This window comes from Esox lucius, chromosome 6 (assembly GCF_011004845.1).
Source record: "Esox lucius isolate fEsoLuc1 chromosome 6, fEsoLuc1.pri, whole genome shotgun sequence".
NCBI lineage: Eukaryota > Metazoa > Chordata > Actinopteri > Esociformes > Esocidae > Esox > Esox lucius.
In genome coordinates this window covers 523,520-542,867 of record NC_047574.1, presented here as the reverse complement: position 1 = coordinate 542,867, position 19,348 = coordinate 523,520, and the positions used below count along the sequence as shown (strand labels likewise).

The 19,348-nt window shown below is 42.0% G+C and overlaps 1 protein-coding gene across 2 annotated transcripts; it reads left to right on the top strand.

Moving 5' to 3' along the window:
* Positions 1-7,348: 7,348 nt before the first annotated feature.
* Positions 7,349-13,780, top strand: LOC105027562 (transmembrane protein 100). Of its 2 annotated transcripts, XR_004575836.1 has the most exons (3): positions 7,349-7,693; positions 9,254-10,221; positions 10,285-13,780. XR_004575836.1 is itself a non-coding variant. In XM_010899697.5 (2 exons), the coding sequence occupies exon 2, from the start codon at positions 9,291-9,293 to the stop codon at positions 9,756-9,758; it is 468 nt and encodes a 155-aa protein (XP_010897999.2). In that variant the 5' UTR covers positions 7,349-7,693; positions 9,254-9,290; the 3' UTR covers positions 9,759-13,780. The 2 variants fall into 2 exon arrangements, 1 of the variants encoding a protein (XP_010897999.2); XM_010899697.5 differs by having other exon boundaries at positions 9,254-13,780.
* The last annotated feature ends 5,568 nt before the right edge of the window (positions 13,781-19,348 follow it).

Here is a 19,348-nt window from a genome sequence, read left to right as displayed (position 1 = left end):
CTTTGACTCATTTTGTCCACCAATTCATTAATTAATTTAGCTTGCTTGTAGTAGCTCCTGATCCGGGTTCTCCTGATCCTGTATCTCCCGATCCTGTATTTCCAGATCCTCAAAAATAGTTAATGCAGACCTGTCTGCACCCTCCTCATAACAGTCCATTTAATACCAGAAAATAATAACTTACTTCCTGAATTGACTGAATTGAAATGGAACTGATCCTAAACCTCAATATATTATCTATATGTATCCAGGAAACTGTAAACTCTGAGGTAAGGACTGCTAGCCTTAGAACTGTGAGGCAAAGACAGCTAGGCTTAGAACTTTGAGGTAAAGACAGCTAGCCTTAGAACTCTGAGGTGAAGACAGCTAACCTTAGAACTCTGAGGTGAAGACAGCTAACCTTAGAACTCTGAGGTGAAGACAGCTAACCTTAGAACTCTGAGGTGAAGACAGCTAACCTTAGAACTCTGAGGTGAAGACAGCTAACCTTAAAACTCTGAGGTGAAGACAGCTAGCCTTAGAACACGGAGGTAACGACAGCAGCCTTAGAATTCTGAGGTGAAGACAGCTAACCTTAGAACTTTGAGGTGAAGACAGCTAGCCTTAAAACTCTGATGTGAAGACAGCAAAGGAAATGTCCCCATAATTCATAGCTTCCATTGGGGATCCCACCACAGCCAACATGGGATTACCTCATTTCCTGCCTAGCCTATGTAAAGTAAATATACCATGGCCGACAGCGAACAGACAGGAAGGAGTTCAGGGTGAAAGGTTACTGTGCCAAAGAGACACTGAACAGAGGTAGACCCCTGCTTACAGCAGCCTGTGGGCCCTGTTCCAAGGTAGTGCATAAAATAGGAAATAGGTTACCATTTGTGATCTAATGGGTCACCAGGCAAAAGCATTTATCTAGAATTTCTATCAGCAATGGCCTGGGATGGTATAGTAGTCTCAGCTGCTGCCTCTAATGTACCACTGTTGAATGGGTTCGATCTCTCCAAGTGTCTCTGTGCAATGAAGAATAGAGCTGCTAAAAATATATAATTCAAATAAATGAATTTCTAACAGGACTAAGAAACATTTACATTACTTAATGTTGCAGGTTTTCAAAAATGACATTTATCTCCATAAAATGTTCCATATATGTAGGCTGACTTGGACTCTTAGCGCCTAATTTCCCCTACCCTACTAAGAGCTGTCAAACATATTCCATGGAGAGGAGAAAGTCTGTTTTTTTATCATTTCTCCGTAATGAAATGAGTTTGACATGTGTGCCCTACTTACTGGGTATTTTGTGGAGATCTGAAATAATTTGGTTGATATAACAAATATGGTTAACATGCCACCTAGCCTGTCAGAAAAGCTATTACCCTTTGAAGGACCAGTCAGATCCTGTTAGATCTATACGAGCGCATAGGCAGTTGTTTCTAGGGGTCCATTTAGGGGTTTGGCTCATAGTTTAGACCGGTGTTTCTCAACCCTGCTCCTGGAGGCACCCCACCCTGCATGTCTAAGATCTATCCCTGCCCAAACACAACTGATTCAAATGATCAGCTCATTATCAAGTCCTTAATGAGCTACATCAGGTGTCTTAGGGCAGGAAGAGACCCAAAACATGCAGGATGAGGTCCCTCCAGGAGCTGGATTGAGAAACACTGGATTAGACAACACAACCACATGCAACTCGTCCAACCTATGAATAGTAAAACTGTGAGCTGGAGACTGAATTTAAACCTGATCTAAATATTACGAAAACCACATTGACACATTTGGAAGCACAGGGTATTTTCAGTCTGAATTATTCGATATGTTTTTCCATGTTTAGATTTAAAACAGATTATTACCAGGAAGACACTGTAGGGCTAACAATGGGAAAGGCAGAAGTGAAAACCCCTGGAGTGAGATGCTACATTTCAGAGCTTGGAAAGGTATGTAAATCTTGATCATTGCTTGAAGGTAGAGAGGCAGTTTCCCCTTGCTCATCTCAGGGCTAGATGACAGCTATAACTGGAAGGCAGTGGAGTGTGCAGAGGAGCAGCGTGATATGAGACAACTTGGAAAGGTCAAATACCAGACGGGCAGCCACATTCAGGATCAGTTGCAGGGTTTTGATGGCACAAGCAGGGAGCCCAACCACCAAAGAGTTGTAGAGGTCCAGACATGAGATGATAAATGCCTGTATTATTATCTTCCTTCTGAAGAATCACCAAACCCATTTCCGTCCACTACGTCTTGTCGGAGTTGAGCTTGAGGTGGGGGGCAAACATACAAGCAGAGATATCAGCCAGGTATGCAGATAAGCAGGTCAACACCTGGGTGTCAGAAGGGGAAAGTAGAAAGGAAGTTGAGTGTCATACACATTGCAATGATCAGAGAGAGCATGTGAGGATGTGATTTGATATGGAACTGAGCCCTGGAGGAAATGACTTACAGAGAGAAGAGAGGGAGGGAACTGAGCCCTGGGGGAAATGACTTACAGAGAGAAGAGAGGGAGGGAACTGAGCCCTGGGGGAAATGACTTACAGAGAGAAGAGAGGGAGGGAACTGAGCCCTGGGGGAAATGACCTAGAAAGAGAAGAGTAGGGCTGGAACTGAGCCCTGGGGGAAATGACTTACAGAGCGAAGAGAGGGCCTGGAACTGAGCCCTGGGAGAAATGACTTACAGAGGGAAGAGAGGGCCTGGAATTGAGCCCTGGGGGAAATGACTTAGAATGAGAAGAGTAGGGCTGGAACTGAGCCCTGGGGGGAATGACTTAGAAAGAGAAGAGATGGCCTGGAACTGAGCCCTGGGGGAAATTACTTACAGAGGGAAGAGAGGGCCTGGAACTGAGCCCTGGGAGATATTACTTACAGAGGGAAGAGAGGGCCTGGAACTGAGCCCCAGGGGAAATTACTGGATAAGGCAGTGTATAAGTCAGTGTATAAGTCAGTGGATAAGGCAGTGGATAAGGCAGTGGATAAAGCAGTGGATTAGGCAGGGTATAAGTCAGTGAATAAAGCAGTGGATAAGGCAGTGAATAAAGCAGTGTATAAGTCAGTGGATAAGGCAGTGGATTAAGCAGTGGATACAGAGGATGTAATGGGTGTGTGAACTTTGGCTGTGTGAACATGTAGCTTGCACTGGGGGTTAAGCTGGGTATCTGCATAATAACATTATGATAACCTCTGATGTTAAAAGGGCTTTTAGTTAATTTGTTAATTTGATTCATTGATGGATTGAAGAGCCTACATGACAGGGGAGAACATTTGACTGATCATTCTTGAAGTCAAACTGAAAAGATCATTATGAGAGAGAAAACATGAGTTGGTCGTACAATAATTTTGATGATTTATTACTGTTGAACAGAGCATTGCGTTTGTTACTCCTTGACATACAGGCTATGATCAGATACGTTAATCAATGTTATACATTAAGTACCCTTGAAGAATCAAACCATAACCACTAAATAGTGTTTTCAAATACCAAAATAGTGTTTTCAAACTTCTCCAGTATTGCTTCTAGTCCCTGGCAGAGTACTGAACAACTCTTATTAAGTTGTGTTGCAACACACCATCTACTGTTTGAAAACATCTCAGAATGATGTGTTTCAACACTCCAAGTTAAGTGTCTTGTCTTGATGGCTCAACTCAACTGAGGGTAGTTTTTGGTATTCTGTAAACTAGTAAGGCCAAAACATTTAGCTAACATTCCTATGAGGCAAATGTTTCTCCTTAAGATATTTAGAAAGTACTTTTGCAAATTGCAGCTAGATCTTTTGATTTTATTATAGATACTAGCACATTTATCTCCATAACATGATGCATTTAGCAACATATCTCAGATAAATACCTCACTGATTATTGAGTATCCCAGCTACGAATACAGAAAAGAAATCTCTCCCCAAATCCTCTGATAAATTGACAAGGATGATGGCAGTAATGACTAAGCATACATTCCCCGGGTTAGCATGTGCCTCATGCCTTCTCACTGGAAAGGAAAATCAATCAGTGAATGTTAAAACCCTGTCTCAAAGTCCCAAATTGAACCATATTCACATGATGGTCATTACTTCTGACCAGGGCCCACAGCCCTATAGAGGGAGAATTGACACGAAGATCCAGGGGAGACGTGACACCGGGTCCATTTCTTTAACTTCCCATTTCATGTTTATTGGTTTGGAGAGTTGTACCTCACTTCAAATTAGAACAATCGTTCAGGGAAATATGAAAGGAAGCTTGAGCTGAGTGGAGGAAATTAAATCAATGTGATTCCTCCGTCTGTTGTTCTGAATATAAATTGGATTCTGAGCAGCTTGTTATTGTGGCTTTCTGAGAACACTCTCTGAGGTAATACCCAGATGATCTTAGAATCATATTCAAACCAAATGAATGTGGTTAGGTAAAGTTCCTATCTATTGCTAAATATTTCCTTGGTCAGTACAAAAACAGCTGTTATATTTGTTCTGTGTAATAAGCACCTTGTTTGCTTTTATCTTTTTTTTTACTTCAAGATGAACCAATACATTTGGTAACCTTTTGGACATCTTTAAGGAAATCTGAATGCCTGGGAGTGAAGTAGGAGGAACATTTCTAATCTATAATATATACCCTTGAATAGTTCCATACTGCAGGATCCATACATTGATGTTACAGAGCAAAGACTCACATCTCCCTTCAGAAGAATCCACAGCTCCAGAAAGGCATGTAGCTCCTGGCTGTCCCAGGCCCCAGGACAGGGTCAGGCAGTGGAATCAAGACCCAGGGGTGGAACCTCTGCCCTGGATGAAAGGGGAGTGGGGGGAGGGGGTAGCTGTGTGGGGCTGCTAGGCTGGGTCTCAGCTGCGGGAACACTCATCCCCCATTGGGCCCTGGTGGTCCCATCTCCACCACCATGTGCTGGGTCAGTTTAGGGTTCTGCAGAAGGCCCTGGGTAGAGCTCAGACAACATTATGCACCATAATACACGACAAACTCATTCATTCAACAGCATCTAGTCCCACACTGAAAACACTGTGCCTTCTAACCCATTACCCTAGAGTGCCTTGTCTTTGGGTCCTGTGGACTCTGGTCAAAAGGGCACTATATGGGAAAAAGCATAACATTTATCCTGTAGGGTTCAGGTGCAAGGTAGTGTACTACTTAGGGAATAGTGTGCCATTTGGTATGAAGCCTAGAACTGGAGAGAGTTTCCAAATCCAAACTGACTTTAGACAGAAAACAGGGAAAAGACAATAAACACAACATTGAAGCACTGCTGAACCAACTAACTCACAGCAGATGTCAAAGTCGCGCTGGACACGTCTTCTCACGCTCTGCAAATTAGAGAAATACCAGCATGGAAAACAGGATATTTTTTTAATACAAACCTTTTTGATGCTGTGTAGAGGTGATTTTGATTGTGGAAGGGTCAAATCAGTTTGCCTTTCAATGGAAAGACTTTTAGGTGGTTACAGACTTGCCTGAAAAAACCCTTTGCTTAAAACAACATTGTCTAAAGAAGTGTTCTTCAGATTATTATGGTTGAAACCAACTCATCCCAAAAGAACTCTTTTGCAACGTTTTTTTGAGTGTGTTACACATGAGTAGTTGTAAGAATGATTTAAATGATAATGCCGGTAATAGAATAAGTTAGCCTTTGCGTTTTCCTGGACTAAAATGGGTCCTCATTGTAGAGTGTCCAATATGTATATTATTTGCATTATTATCTACAGTTTTTCTGGCATCTGATCTATGACTGCATCAAGATAGTTTGTGGAAATGTAAAGTATGGAATGTATGGGATGGGAAAATGACTTACATTTTTTTTCACTTTGAGTCACAAGTGAGGCACATCCCAAACAGCCAGTGGAGCAATGAAGTAATGACATTGTTCAACAATGAAGGGTAAGAGTTACTTACATCCCTATGTGGAAATATGCAACACCAGTTAGGAAAGCATAGAGGCCAGGAAGGAAAGAGATCTGGAATACTCCCCATATCGAGTGTGACCATGTGGCTGAGAACAAGACCCAGAAACAAGGGATTAAAATAATACAGCAATTACACACACACACACACTCTACCAAAGTTACCAGTCCTTAAATGCAAAAAATGAAAAGGTCATTCTTGAAGGCGCCTACCACCTTAGTTTGCATACTAATCCCTTAATCCCATTACTGAATGGTTTGTACAGTCTGTAATCCCATTACAGAATGGTTGGTACATTCTTTAATCCCATTACTGAATGGTTTGTACAGTCTGTAATCCCATTACTGAATGGTTTGTACAGTCTTTAATCCCATCACTGAATGGTTGGTACAGTCTGTAATCCCATTACTGAATGGTTGGTACAGTCTTTAATCCCATTACTGAATGGTTTGTACAGTCTGTAATCCCATTACTGAATGGTTTGTACAGTCTTTAATCCCATCACTGAATGGTTGGTACAGTCTGTAATCCCATTACTGAATGGTTGGTACAGTCTGTAATCCCATTACTGAATGGTTTTTACAGCCTGTTTTCACAGGAGATATAGATGGATACACACAAATATTCAATTGAACTTGATTGGTCAACTCCCCTGGCACTTCTATATCAATTAACATGTCCCATTCTGGGTTGTATCCACTTTAGTTCTGTTTAGTTCTGTTTCATACAGCCACTTCAAGGGCTGTATGAAAAGTACAGATTTGTAACACATTGAATCAACAATTTTTGTAAAAAGTGTGTTGTACTAAGAATAGCGAACATGGTATCATTGAAAACATATTTTGGTTAAAGTTATGATTAAGGGTTGACAACACAATATATTAGACAACAGACATTTGTTAAATCACATTGTATTACTAATGGGGTCAATCCATTAATTTGAAATATGTTGCCAAAAATTGCCCATAAGATTAATTAAAAATATGTTCCCTTATTAATTTGGAATGGAGTTTGAGAGTATGGGAAACACGTTTGAGGAACCTGAATAATTTAAGATGTAAGATGTGAGGGACATTGCACTTCTCACCACCTAAAAAGGTTGGCAAGACCAAATACCTGTTGTTGTGTCCTTTACAAAGAAAGTTAAGCCGAAGTAGGTCTAGATCAGAGCGCATAACATCAAATGCTGTTTTGACATTTTTTTCGCATGCTTGAACACACACAAAGATATATTGGAAGTTGCAGTATTTGTATTTCGATAGAAGGGTAAATTGTGTTTTCAAAAGGAAAATTGAAGCTATATAGTGGGTGTATGTAATCGATTAGTGTTGGCATCTTCTGTTCCACCTTGTCCCTGTCCTTAGAGTAGAAAGGGTTAAACGTTTCCTTGCTTGTGGAGTAGGTGAGGGGGAGAGGAGCGTCGTGTCAGACACTCCCCTATTGATATCGCCCTGCCCGATTCCCCAAGACGATGCAGACCCGATCATGGCGAAGAGCAGCAGCATTCTAGACCTGAATGCGCTCATTTAGAACACCCGCTGGCTGCCTGGACATCGTATTACAATAGAATGATGGAAATAAACAGTTGAACATCTAATTCTGGAATAAATCTCCCTGCATATTAAGACGTTTCCATACGCTGCTGTTGGTATTAGTAAAAAAACAAAACAGTTATTGGACATAACGAACGGACGACGGACAACTTAAAAAGATTGAGATGAGAGTGAATAGGCTGGCGGTTGCATGCCGCTAGGCCTTCTCCGAAGATGTAGTGGAGAACGTGACAGAATGACATCTCCAGAATATTGTAAGTCCAACTGATTCATTTGACCTTATTGGGAAATTCACAATTATTTCTTGAATTGAAAATCACAATTTGTCTCATTCTGTAACATAACGGTGGCATGAAAAAAAATATAATACTAGATTTAAATAAAAATATGTGGGTACGTTTCCCAAATCTCCCAAGTCAACTAAGGTAAGGGTTTTCGCACGTATGTTTACATGTCGACCTATATGTTTGTGTTGTTTCCCCTGAGCGCAACTTTTTATATTGTGTTCTGTTAAAGAGAAAATTGGTTGTCACATTTGCATGGCTCCTGCAATGCATGACAATATCTGATACAAATAAACGCTCCGAAACGCTCTAAATAAACTCATATCAAAATCTTATTCTGGATACAGTAGGCCAACTGAAACAACGTTCTAGTCATCCTTAGATCTGTGATCCCTTAAAAACGGATTTACTAAAGTGATGTGATTAAATCATTATGCTCACATTATAATTTCACTTCATTTAAATTTACATAGACGAAGTTATAAAATGGCATACTGAAAAGGTGAGATTATTTTTATTTATACATTTGACCTGTCCCCTGATAACAGTTTGCCACTGGAGAGAATTGGGCTCCAATTTCTAGAAGCGTTACTTTTTGACAAGTGCTTGAATCAGAATCACTAACACCAGTCACATAACCCAAATTATACTAGTAAAAAAACATTTTAAAGGGACGTTACACACTATTACAATAGTGTTAACATACCACATGCGCCATCAACACTTCTGCCTTTCACTGGTTGGAATCAGCCATTTACATTTCCTGGTTGTAAGGAAACCATAATATTCACAATCCTAAGCAACTTCATAGCAATTTTCAGTCATCAGAAGCAGTCATTGTTTCTCAATCTCAAAAAGACTAGCTAGCTTGCAAGCTCCAGATAATCTGTAAAATCAAAAAATCTATGGAATCATGTTTTGGTGCGTAATAATGGTGCCTCTTTATGTATTACACATCTCCAATCAGTCCTTATTATCTACATAGCCTTTATCTAGAGAAACTACTGCAGAGCTACCCATGTAAGCATGGGTTATACAATCAGTGAGCATCCAATGGTAGGAGTTTGTATCCAAAATAATAATCTCCATATTGCGCAATAGTGCAATATCTAGCGTCTAGATGTCTGAATGTTACATTGACAGAGAAGTAGCCTGCCTAAAGTGTTGATGACAGATTCAACGTCCTAGTAGTTTTTATAGCTTTAGGCTACATCTTCTATTTCAACATTTAGAGCGGATTGTTTATCAAATTGTCTGGGGTTTCTCTGAGGTGTTGAAACACTACCCACCGGTCTCTCAGGAATTCAACAGTTACGCTGGACTCTGTCTTGGCCTTGTGTCTAGCTGCCAGTGATGCATCCAGTGGAAATATTCCTGCCAAGGCAAAAGAGATCTTCATTCATTTCAGTGGTCACAGACTTCAATTCAGAGACATACCTCTGTGTTCCTTGTCTTGTGTTGTTCCATAAGGTGTAATCAATGTTTGTTTTTGTTTTCAATATGACTAAAGTTAATGTCCTCTTTCCTTAGGCCACACAGATGAACAGGTTGACTACTGACAGTTAAGATGGCCCACCTTTTCCTACCCAGCAAAGTCTTCATTCCAGACGAGCCAACCAGCAAAAATGCCATAAAAGTTCCCAAAAGCGTTCTCAAAATGCCCACTGCCAACTTGGAGAAATCCAACAACAACAACACAGAGAAAGACCGTAGCATCATTGTGACGACAGGCCCATTAATAAATGAGGGGCAGCTGATGGCGGCGACCGGAGGGGCGGAGATCTCATGCTACCGATGCACTGTGCCGTTTGGTGTGGTGGTGCTCATCGCAGGGATTGTGGTAACGACTGTGGCATACACCTTCAACTCCCACGGCTCCACAATTTCGGTACTGGGGCTGTTTCTGCTGTCGTCCGGTCTGGCCCTTCTGGGATCCAGCGCTGTCTGCTGGAGAGTTCGGCTGGGGAGGAAGAAGGACCGGAGGAGGGAAAGCCAGACAGCACTTATGGCCAACCATGGACTCTGTGTGGCCTGAAGGGAAGAGAGGAAGTTTGAACGATTTGAAGTCATTGCCTGTGTGGCCTCAGTGGTGGATTTGGTAAATGTGAAGTTTGAACAAAGACGGTTGACTGGCATGGTTGGTTAAAAAGGAAAACAGATGCCTATAGTTTAACAACAACTTGAGTGGCAAGACCTGCTGTAAGGAAGTGGAGATCCTATTAGGAGTTCTGGTGACTTGGTCTCCATGTACATTTGGAAACATCAGGCCTGATCAGAGACATAACAGTGGTTTATCTGAATGGAGAGAAACTCCCAGATTCTGCCTTGATTTATTTGTTCTCTCATCTTGTCTTATGCTGTCATTGTCAAGTCAAACATTGCTAAACAAACATACCGGCTGTCACTTGTGTCTGTAGTTGAGTAGAACAGTAGAGGGTCCCATCCATCCATGCTGGTCACACTGTTTATTGTGTCTGTAGTAGAGTAGGACAGTAGAGGTTCCCATCCATCCATGCTGGTCACACTGTTTATTGTGTCTGTAGTAGAGTAGGACAGTAGAGGATCCCATCCATCCATGCTGGTCACACTGTCACTTGTGTCTGTAGTAGAGTAGGACAGTAGAAGGTCCCATCCATCCATGCTGGTCACACTGTTTATTGTGTCTGTAGTAGAGTAGGACAGTAGAGGATCCCATCCATCCATGCTGGTCACACTGTCACTTGTGTCTGTAGTAGAGTAGGACAGTAGAAGGTCCCATCCATCCATGCTGGTCACACTGTTTATTGTGTCTGTAGTAGAGTAGGACAGTAGAGGATCCCATCCATCCATGCTGGTCACACTGTCACTTGTGTCTGTAGTAGAGTAGGACAGTAGAAGGTCCCATCCATCCATGCTGGTCACACTGTTTATTGTGTCTGTAGTAGAGTAGGACAGTAGAGGGTCCCATCCATCCATGCTGGTCACACTGTCACTTGTGTCTGTAGTAGAGTAGGACAGTTGAGGGTCCCATCCATCCATGCTGGTCACACTGTATATTGTGTCTGTTGCTGCTCTGTTGAAGTTTCAAGTGAACATTTAATAGGTACATTAAGGTAGGTTTTAGATAAGTAGTTGACTAGTTGACCAAACAAAGTCAAGTTCCCTTAAAGTATAAAACAAATAGAAAATATTTTCCTAATAAAGTCCCAGTATATCCCAAGTTTGATGCGCATGGTAGTAGCTTCTTTTTGAAACACGTGATTTAAAATAACAATACATTGTCTTGCAACGGCCAAGTGCACAATAGTGATTAATTACATTACACTGATGTTGTGCTGATGGTGTCTTGTCTTGTGATGATGTTGTGCTGATATTGTCTTGTTGTGTAAGAATGTTCTGCTGATCTTGTCTTGTCTTTTGATGATGTTATGCTGATGTTGTCTTGTCTCGTGCGGATGTTGTGCTGATGTGTTCTTGTCTTGTAAGGATGTTGTGCTGATGTGTTCTTGTCTTGTAAGGATGTTGTTCTGATGTTGTCTTGTCTTGTAAGGATGTTGTCTTGTCTTGTAAGGATGTTGTGCTGATGTTGTCTTGTCTTGTAAGGATGTTGAGCTGATGTGTTCTTGTCTTGTAAGGATATTGTGAGGATGTTGTCTTGTCTTGTAAGGATGTTGTGCTGATGTTGTCTTGTCTTGTAAGAATGTTGTGAGGATGTTGTCTTGTCTTGTAAGGATGTTGCGCTGATGTTGTCTTGTCTTGTAAGGATGTTGTTCTGATGTTGTCTTGTCTTGTAAGGATGTTGTCTTGTCTTGTAAGGATGTTGTGCTGATGTTGTCTTGTCTTGTAAGGATGTTGAGCTGATGTGTTCTTGTCTTGTAAGGATATTGTGAGGATGTTGTCTTGTCTTGTAAGGATGTTGTGCTGATGTTGTCTTGTCTTGTAAGAATGTTGTGAGGATGTTGTCTTGTCTTGTAAGGATGTTGTGCTGATGTTGTCTTGTCTTGTAAGGATGTTGAGCTGATGTGTTCTTGTCTTGTAAGGATGTTGTGAGGATGTTGTCTTGTCTTGTAAGGATGTTGTGCTGATGTTGTCTTGTCTTGTAAGGATGTTGAGCTGATGTGTTCTTGTCTTGTAAGGATGTTGAGCTGATGTGTTCTTGTCTTGTAAGGATGTTGTGCTGATGTTCTGACATTCTGCTCAATGGGAAGTTGCTAGTCCAGTATCACTCAAAACCAGAGCTGTGATGAGTTGTGATTTGACATGTAGCTTGGTTGCACTCTGTTTCAGTTGTATTTTCCTGATATTTATGACATACAGTATTTATTGTCATATATGGACAGGTGACAAATTAAAGGAAATCCCAACATGAAAAGTCTCAGTAAGGTGTTGGTCCATGAGCCACCAGAACAGATTCAATATGTCTTGGCATAGATTCTACTAGTCTCTGGATCTCTACTGGAGGAATGGAACACCATTAATCCAAATACGTTTTTTGATGATGGTTGGGGAGAGAGCTGTCTAAAACTTACATCCTATCCTCTTGCCATCTTGATCCAAAATAAAGGTCAACTGGGCCTGCTCAACATTTTATCACATGCCACATGGCATGACTGGATGTAATTGCTTAATTTGTATCATGCAGTACACCTGTATGGAAGCATCTGCATTCTTTATGTTCCTCCACTCAGTTATTCATTTTGTCACCCATCTAAAACTGAATAAAATATTAATAAAAGGTAATCTGTTATACTTTCATTCTATATAAATTATTAAACAGCTATTGATATATAAAACTGTTTTAGTTGCTTTGGTGAAATTATCAATATTATGTTGTGGTTTTTAAAAACTCTTAGTACAAAACTCCAAACTGATCATAAGTAATTTCCATGATTGCTATCCTATAATCAAAAGTGTGATCAATGAAGACATCTTCTATAATCATGGATCACTATGAATATCTTAATTTTTCATGTACTGCGGTAAGAATCTTTCGGCTTGGCAAATCCAACCCTAACATTGGTCACCAGTGATGTCATGACATGGCTTATCCATGAGCTGGAGGAGGGTGACATGCTCATAGCAATGGCAGTCATAGACCTTCCACCTCCATTATGAAAAGGAGATTATGGGGCAGGTCTAGGCTCAGGAATCAAGGATTGGCCCAAAACCATTCCTGAATCACCTTTGAATGAGTTGTGGAGCCCCAACATTGTGAGACCCATGAAGGGGCTTGTATCACACCATCCCATCTTTGGATATGACTACACACACGGATGTGTTTCACCCACGTCGTCCAAGCAAGAAAGAAAGACAGTTGCTTATTGGCCAATGATATTGCACCAACATTGTCGACATTTGTCCTGGTAGAAGCCTGCTTTTCAACAAACATGTACTTGTGATGGTTCACAGCTGCTCAGTTTGTAGTTTAGATCCTGTTCAGGGGCTCTCTGGTTTAATCCTCTGCCTTGATGACTATTATATTGCATGTTGAAAGACATTGACAGTGTTTATATGGTTTATATGGTTATATGGTTACCAGTTGTGGTTACTACTATGGATGGCAGTCATGTCGTTGACAGTATGGTGTTGTACATAGGCAATCCAGTGGTCTTTTATGGTCCACAATACCAACACCAAGGTTGTGGGTCAAAATACAAATCTATGGTTTTGGGATGATGACTCTGTACTTTTCAATCAGGAAGTAGTAGGCAAAACAATGTAAAATGCATACTATTTATTCACCAAAATAATTGAATGATGATCAATTAGGAACAATGAGCATAGTGATATTAAAAGGTATTTTAACAATAGAGAAGAAAGTCTTATCAAAAGTTATGCATGTACAAATATAATGTATTTCAATGTGAAAAACATCTTTTTAGATGACACACTGATGTTTGTTGTTCTCAATTTCAATGTTAAATATACTTAGAACTGAAAAAATCGTATTTTTTGATGATCTTTTTTTAAAGTTTTTATTATGAGTGTGAAATATTACCACATACTTGTGTGAATGTTCCAAAGCAACAATAAACTGTAATAACACTAAAATGTAAATGCTAAATGGATTTGCCAATAAATCAATTAATAAACCATTCAAATGACATAGTGTCACACTATTTATACAGTAAATCTATATAAGAAGTAGTTATTAAGACCAAGGCCGTTCCCTTTACTTCCTAGGTCCTGTATGTGTGTGTGTGTGTGTGTGTGTGTGTGCCAGGTCTGTGCAGAAGGGTGGAGAGTTGTTTATAGTGTGTTTATGTTGCTTAGCACCACCCAGCACCAGCGGGGATAATACACTCCGTCACATCAGTGTCGAGCCAACACCCACCGTGTTTTCACTCCAACCGGGCTAACTTTACCTCAGCTGGAGCATGAGGGGAATGCCATGGGAGACATACAGGCAGCTACAGCAGAGGAGACAGGAAGTAGTAGAGAGGTAGAAGGAGAGAAAGAGAGGGGCTGAGATCAGAGGGGGAGTGGGACTGAGAGAAATATAAAGAAAGAGAGATACATGTATAGAGGGGTATAGGCAGAGGAGAGAGAGTGGCAGAGATAAAGGGGTTTAGGGAGACAGAGACATAGAGAAGCAACGAGATGGGCAGAGAGTGAAAGAGACTGTGAGAGGGAGTGTTGCATCACCCTGACAGTGGAACCACAGATCCAACAGTCAGCACTGAAAAGGGTTCTGGGTAAATGCACTGGGGGAGTATTCTATGACAGACAACCCCTAAACAGTTCCCATGGTTAATGTAACTCTGGACCATAAAACAGACTGTGATGAAACGTTACATGATATGGTAGTAATCATGATGACAGGCCTTCAGCCTGGGTGAACCCTGTGTCTCTACCTCAAACAGCACCCTATTCCCATAGAGCCCTACATATTGGGGAGTGCACTAGATGGTGCGTAGGGTGTAGTCTGAGACATGATCTTAACACCTAGAGTGCATCAGGTCAGAGAAAGAACTGGCCAGACTGTGACGTCTGCTCCACGTGGCCCAGCAGCTCCCCCTCCTCTCCAGTGCTCCACCTCAACGGTGTACTAACCACTGGCTGGAGAGTGATGGCAGCAGGGCTCCCTGAGGACGCACCTGTTTCCATTCACCATTTAGTTGTATATTTACGTTTGTTTCTCCACTGCACCACAGACTATTGTTTGTATGTCTGTACCGCGAGGAGAGGCGAAAATCTGATCTGAACTTTGGAGGACAATTCCTTCAAACTTTCTCAAGAGCAATTCCTGAGGGAGACACCAATAGTAGTGTTGTAATACATTACTGTTTAGTTTGCGCCATCAGTTTGCACACTAGCTCTGCAAATTCCGATATTGTGTGTGTATCCTACAAACACAAAACAAACTTACTGGATTAACCTCACGTTAGCTATGTGCATTGAGTGTCTTTCAGACGGTAGACACCAACAATGTCACCTTGCCAGGTACGAAACTACATATATTGCATTGAAAGCTTCTCTCATTGACACAAATTCAAACATCTGCAAACACTGGTTGATGCTACTGTAGCTTGCTAGCAAAAGTCATCTAACTGCTAGCTAACATAGCATGTTGTCGGGCCACTACGAATATGTTGTGATGCCGTACGGTTTAGACAACATGCCTGCGGTGTTCCAGGCATTTCTAAATGAGGTGTTCCAGGACATGTTGGAGAAGTACGTAGTGGGTTACATTGATGACATCCTGATTTACTCCCCATCATACCAGGATCACGTGGCCCATGTCCGTGCTGTTCTGCAACATCTCCAAAAACACCACCGTTACGCAAACAGGGGAGAAATGTATATTCCACACCACTAACATCTCCTTCCTAGGATACCATACAGCTCCGGAGGGAGTGTGGATTCTAAGAGCTGAAGGTGGAGGCGGTGAGTTTGTGGCTAGTCCCGAAGAACATCAAGGAACTCCAGAGCTTCATCAGGTTTACCAACTTCTACCGCCAGATCATCTGAGACTTCAGCACCATCACTGTGCCAACGTTTCTGCTGGACCTGGAGAAGGTGTTTCTCAACCTGAAGGACTGGTTCACCACCACTCCTCTCCTCAAACACCCTGACCCCTCAAGCCCATCACGGTCGAGGTAGATGCATCCGAGGTTGGGGTGAGGGCGGTCCTCTCCCAGTAGCACGGGAACCCACCCCCGGCTACACCCAACCGCCTATTATTCCAAAGAACTGTCTGCTGCGGAGAGGAACTACGATGTGGATGACAGGGAGCTACTGGTGTTGAAGTTGGCCTTGGAGGAGTGGAGGCTTGAGGGCTCCTGACCATCCACCAGAACTTTGAGTACAGCAGGGCAGCGCTGCGCTTCAAACCCCCAGGCCCAGTGGACCCTCTTCAGCTCCCCCGTCAACACGACTGGGGGGCCAAATTCCCCAGAGACATGCAGATTGTACCAATCAGGAACTGGGAAGGTTCCTCCGGTCCTAATGCATGGACCATCCAGGTGAGTGGACACACTTTCTCCCCTGGGCGGAGTATGCTCAGAACTCCCTGTGCCATTCCTCCACAGGTCTGACCTCCTTCCAGATGGTGCTCGGGTTCCAGCCTCTGCTGTGCCCTTCGGTGGGGATCTCCAATGACATCCAGGCCATGGAGGAGTGGCTCAGGAAGTCCGACAAGGTCTGGTTCGCCACCCACGTCTGCCTGCAGGAGGCCATCCAACATCAGAAAGCAAGCGGACAGGTGACTGGGTGCCACCCCTGAGTACTGCCCAGGGGACAAGGTGTGGTTGTGCACGAGGGATCTTCGTCTCAGTCTGCCCTACTGTAAGCTTGAGATCTGGTATGTGGGGCCGTTCCGTGCGACCTCCATTCTGTAACATCTCTCCCACCTTCATTGTCTCTCTCCTCTGGTCGGTGTTCCGGCGTACTAAGTGGAGTCGATCCTGGACTCTCTGCTATGGCGGGGTCGGGTCCAGTACCTGGTACCTGTACTAACCACCAGCTGGAGAGTGATGGCAGCAGGGCACCCTGAGGACGCACCTGGTTTTACTCAGTCAATAGTTGTGTATATATTGTTTTCACTCAGTCATTAGTTGTGTATATATTGTGTTCACCTGTTTTCACTCAGTCATTAGTTGTGCATATATTGTGTTCACCTGTTTTCACTCAGTCATTAGTTGTGTATATTGTGTTTGTTTGAGTAAGAAATAAGAAAACAAAGTACTGAATTGTCTTCGTTTTACAGGTTTTTTTTCTTTCCACTCATTTGTATGCATGCTTGGCTCTCGCACCATCACAGTTACTGAAAGGGAGGTGAGAGAAGGCTGTGTTAAATGATTAGTTGAGCCACCCTGTGTTTCTACATGCTCTGGCCAGCTTGGTCTTATTTACATGGCCAGCCGCCAAACATTTGTCTATTTTTTATTTGCTTGGTTGAATTCAGTAGTTTACCAACTTGTTAGTTTCGTCTTCATCCAACTTTTCTAATGTAACTTTTCCACACCGGGACTCTATTTGGACATAATAAATGGAGCTACTCACCCCTGACCAGCCAAAGCTAAGTTCAATTATGCTCGTTATAGTCATTCTAGTTGTAATTTTGACAGGGGACCTGTGTCAGTCTGGAAAGTGTGCACAGGGATCCTTGGGAATCCAAAGATTGCTCTCATTAACTTTCCTGGTGTTCTGTTGAACTTAGGCGAACTAAGTAGCCCATGAGCCTTTGGATCTCACCTTAGGACCATATTGCCTTGAAGAATCCTATCTGTCCCTGTCTAAAGTCCTCCTGGTTGTGCTACTGCCTGGTGATTCCTGAAAATTTAAAATTGTGATCAAATTCGATTTTGAGTAGCTTTTGAACTTAAGTTAAACAGTTTTGATAAGGGCATCTTAACATTTGCAAAATGGTCTGTAGATAGTTTTTATGAAATTTGAAGGATGTTGTCAATGAACACATTTTGTGTCAAAGCAATAACAAAGTATCCACAGGTTGTCCCAGAGTATTGTTTTGATAACTGTATTTGGAGTTTTGCACATGTATCCACAGTACTGAACAATGCTTGTTAGCAATCGAAATAAAACTGTTAAGTGTCTGGACACAACCCACATGGATTTATTGACCTGATTGTCATCTGAACATGAAAAAACATGTCATGTACTCTTATAGTGTTCACCCAGCACAGCCAGAGGAGAACTGGTCACCCCTCAGAGTGAATACATCATGTGCATTATAATAATGTGAGCAGTGACAAGGATGTTTCCAGACCCATTTTACTGACATTACAGACATAAGCTAACTCACTAGATAGGTCAGCTAGCTAACTATACCTCTTCTGACACAAACAACTTTCTTTCATAAAATTTCATACTGCCTCAAATTTATGTTTTCTTCAATGTTAACTTTGATTAGCTAGCACAGCTATGTTAGCAAGATAAGCTAACGTTAGCTAGCTAACAAATTTTGGACAAATGGTAGTATTCTAGTTTTCAAGGCAGTCAGAAATACTTATTTAAAACATTAGTTAGAAATTGTATTTAATTTTTTTATACTACAAAGGTGAATTTTGATTTCCGTAATACAGTCCCATACCAAATATATTGAAAATGTTGAAAATATATCAACACCTTCAGAAGCTAGCATTCTGCTGAACAGAGGCTCTTCTAACAAATGCAATGCTGCGTCCCCTTACACACATCTTATTCAGTACAGAGTTGGTGCACATCATCAGGAAAAGCCCCCCCCCCCCCACAGCCGTAGTGTGAAGTTCCTCAACATCAGTGACATATTTATTGACTGACTTGAGTTGTTAATCTTATTGAACCATTGTCTTGCAGATCACTTTTAAGAACATGAGTGTGTGTGTGTGTGTGTGTGTGTGTGTCTGTGTGTCTGTGGGTGTGTGTCTGTGTGTGTGTGTGTCTGTGTGTGTGTGTGTCTGTGTGTGTGTGTGTGTGTGTGGGTGTGTGTCTGTGTGTGTGTGTGTGTGTGTGTGTGTGGGTGTGTGTCTAAGTGTGTGTGTGTTGCCAGAGAACTTTGTTGGTGTCAAATTCAGGAGCCAGAGGTGCCCCATCGTCCCCCACCCGTTTTACACACACACACACACACACACACACACACATTAATACACAAACATACATACACACACACCTCGCATGCTTGGAAAGGGCCTGGCACACCATGATGGAAATGGAAATGGGAATAATGGGGGACTAACTATTAAAAAGGCTGAGGGATCAGAGAAAGAACAGGAAGAAGGTTAGTGAGACTGTAAGACTACACACCCTTTACCAAAACTTTAAACAATGCCCCCCTGCTCCGCCCCAAGGCCCTCAGATGCCCATTGTCAGCGCCCAGAGCGGCTGGGAAGCCGTCTGTTTATTGAAGTTAATATTGTCTTTAATAAATCAATTCACACCTGTGCTATGGGCTCCAAAATAGCTCAATTCTAGGTCAGCATTGGTTATATAAGGCTAGAACCATGACACCATGATATCTGCAATTCAACAAATGTCTAAAATCTAAATTTGACATTGGTTTCGGCGATGGTGCAGCTGTAGTGTTGTTATGTTCTGTTGGTTGATTTTTTGCAACAGAAAACAGGGATAAAGAAGGATCATTGCCAGGCAATGAGTCAGTCACTTTCTTTTGATCAGCCTCTTCTGTCCATACAATGTCTGGTAAGT

Bases quoted from the DNA above. Each gene is read 5' to 3' on its own strand.
- LOC105027562 (XM_010899697.5), top strand. From the start codon at position 9,291: ATGGCCCACCTTTTCCTACCCAGCAAAGTCTTCATTCCAGACGAGCCA.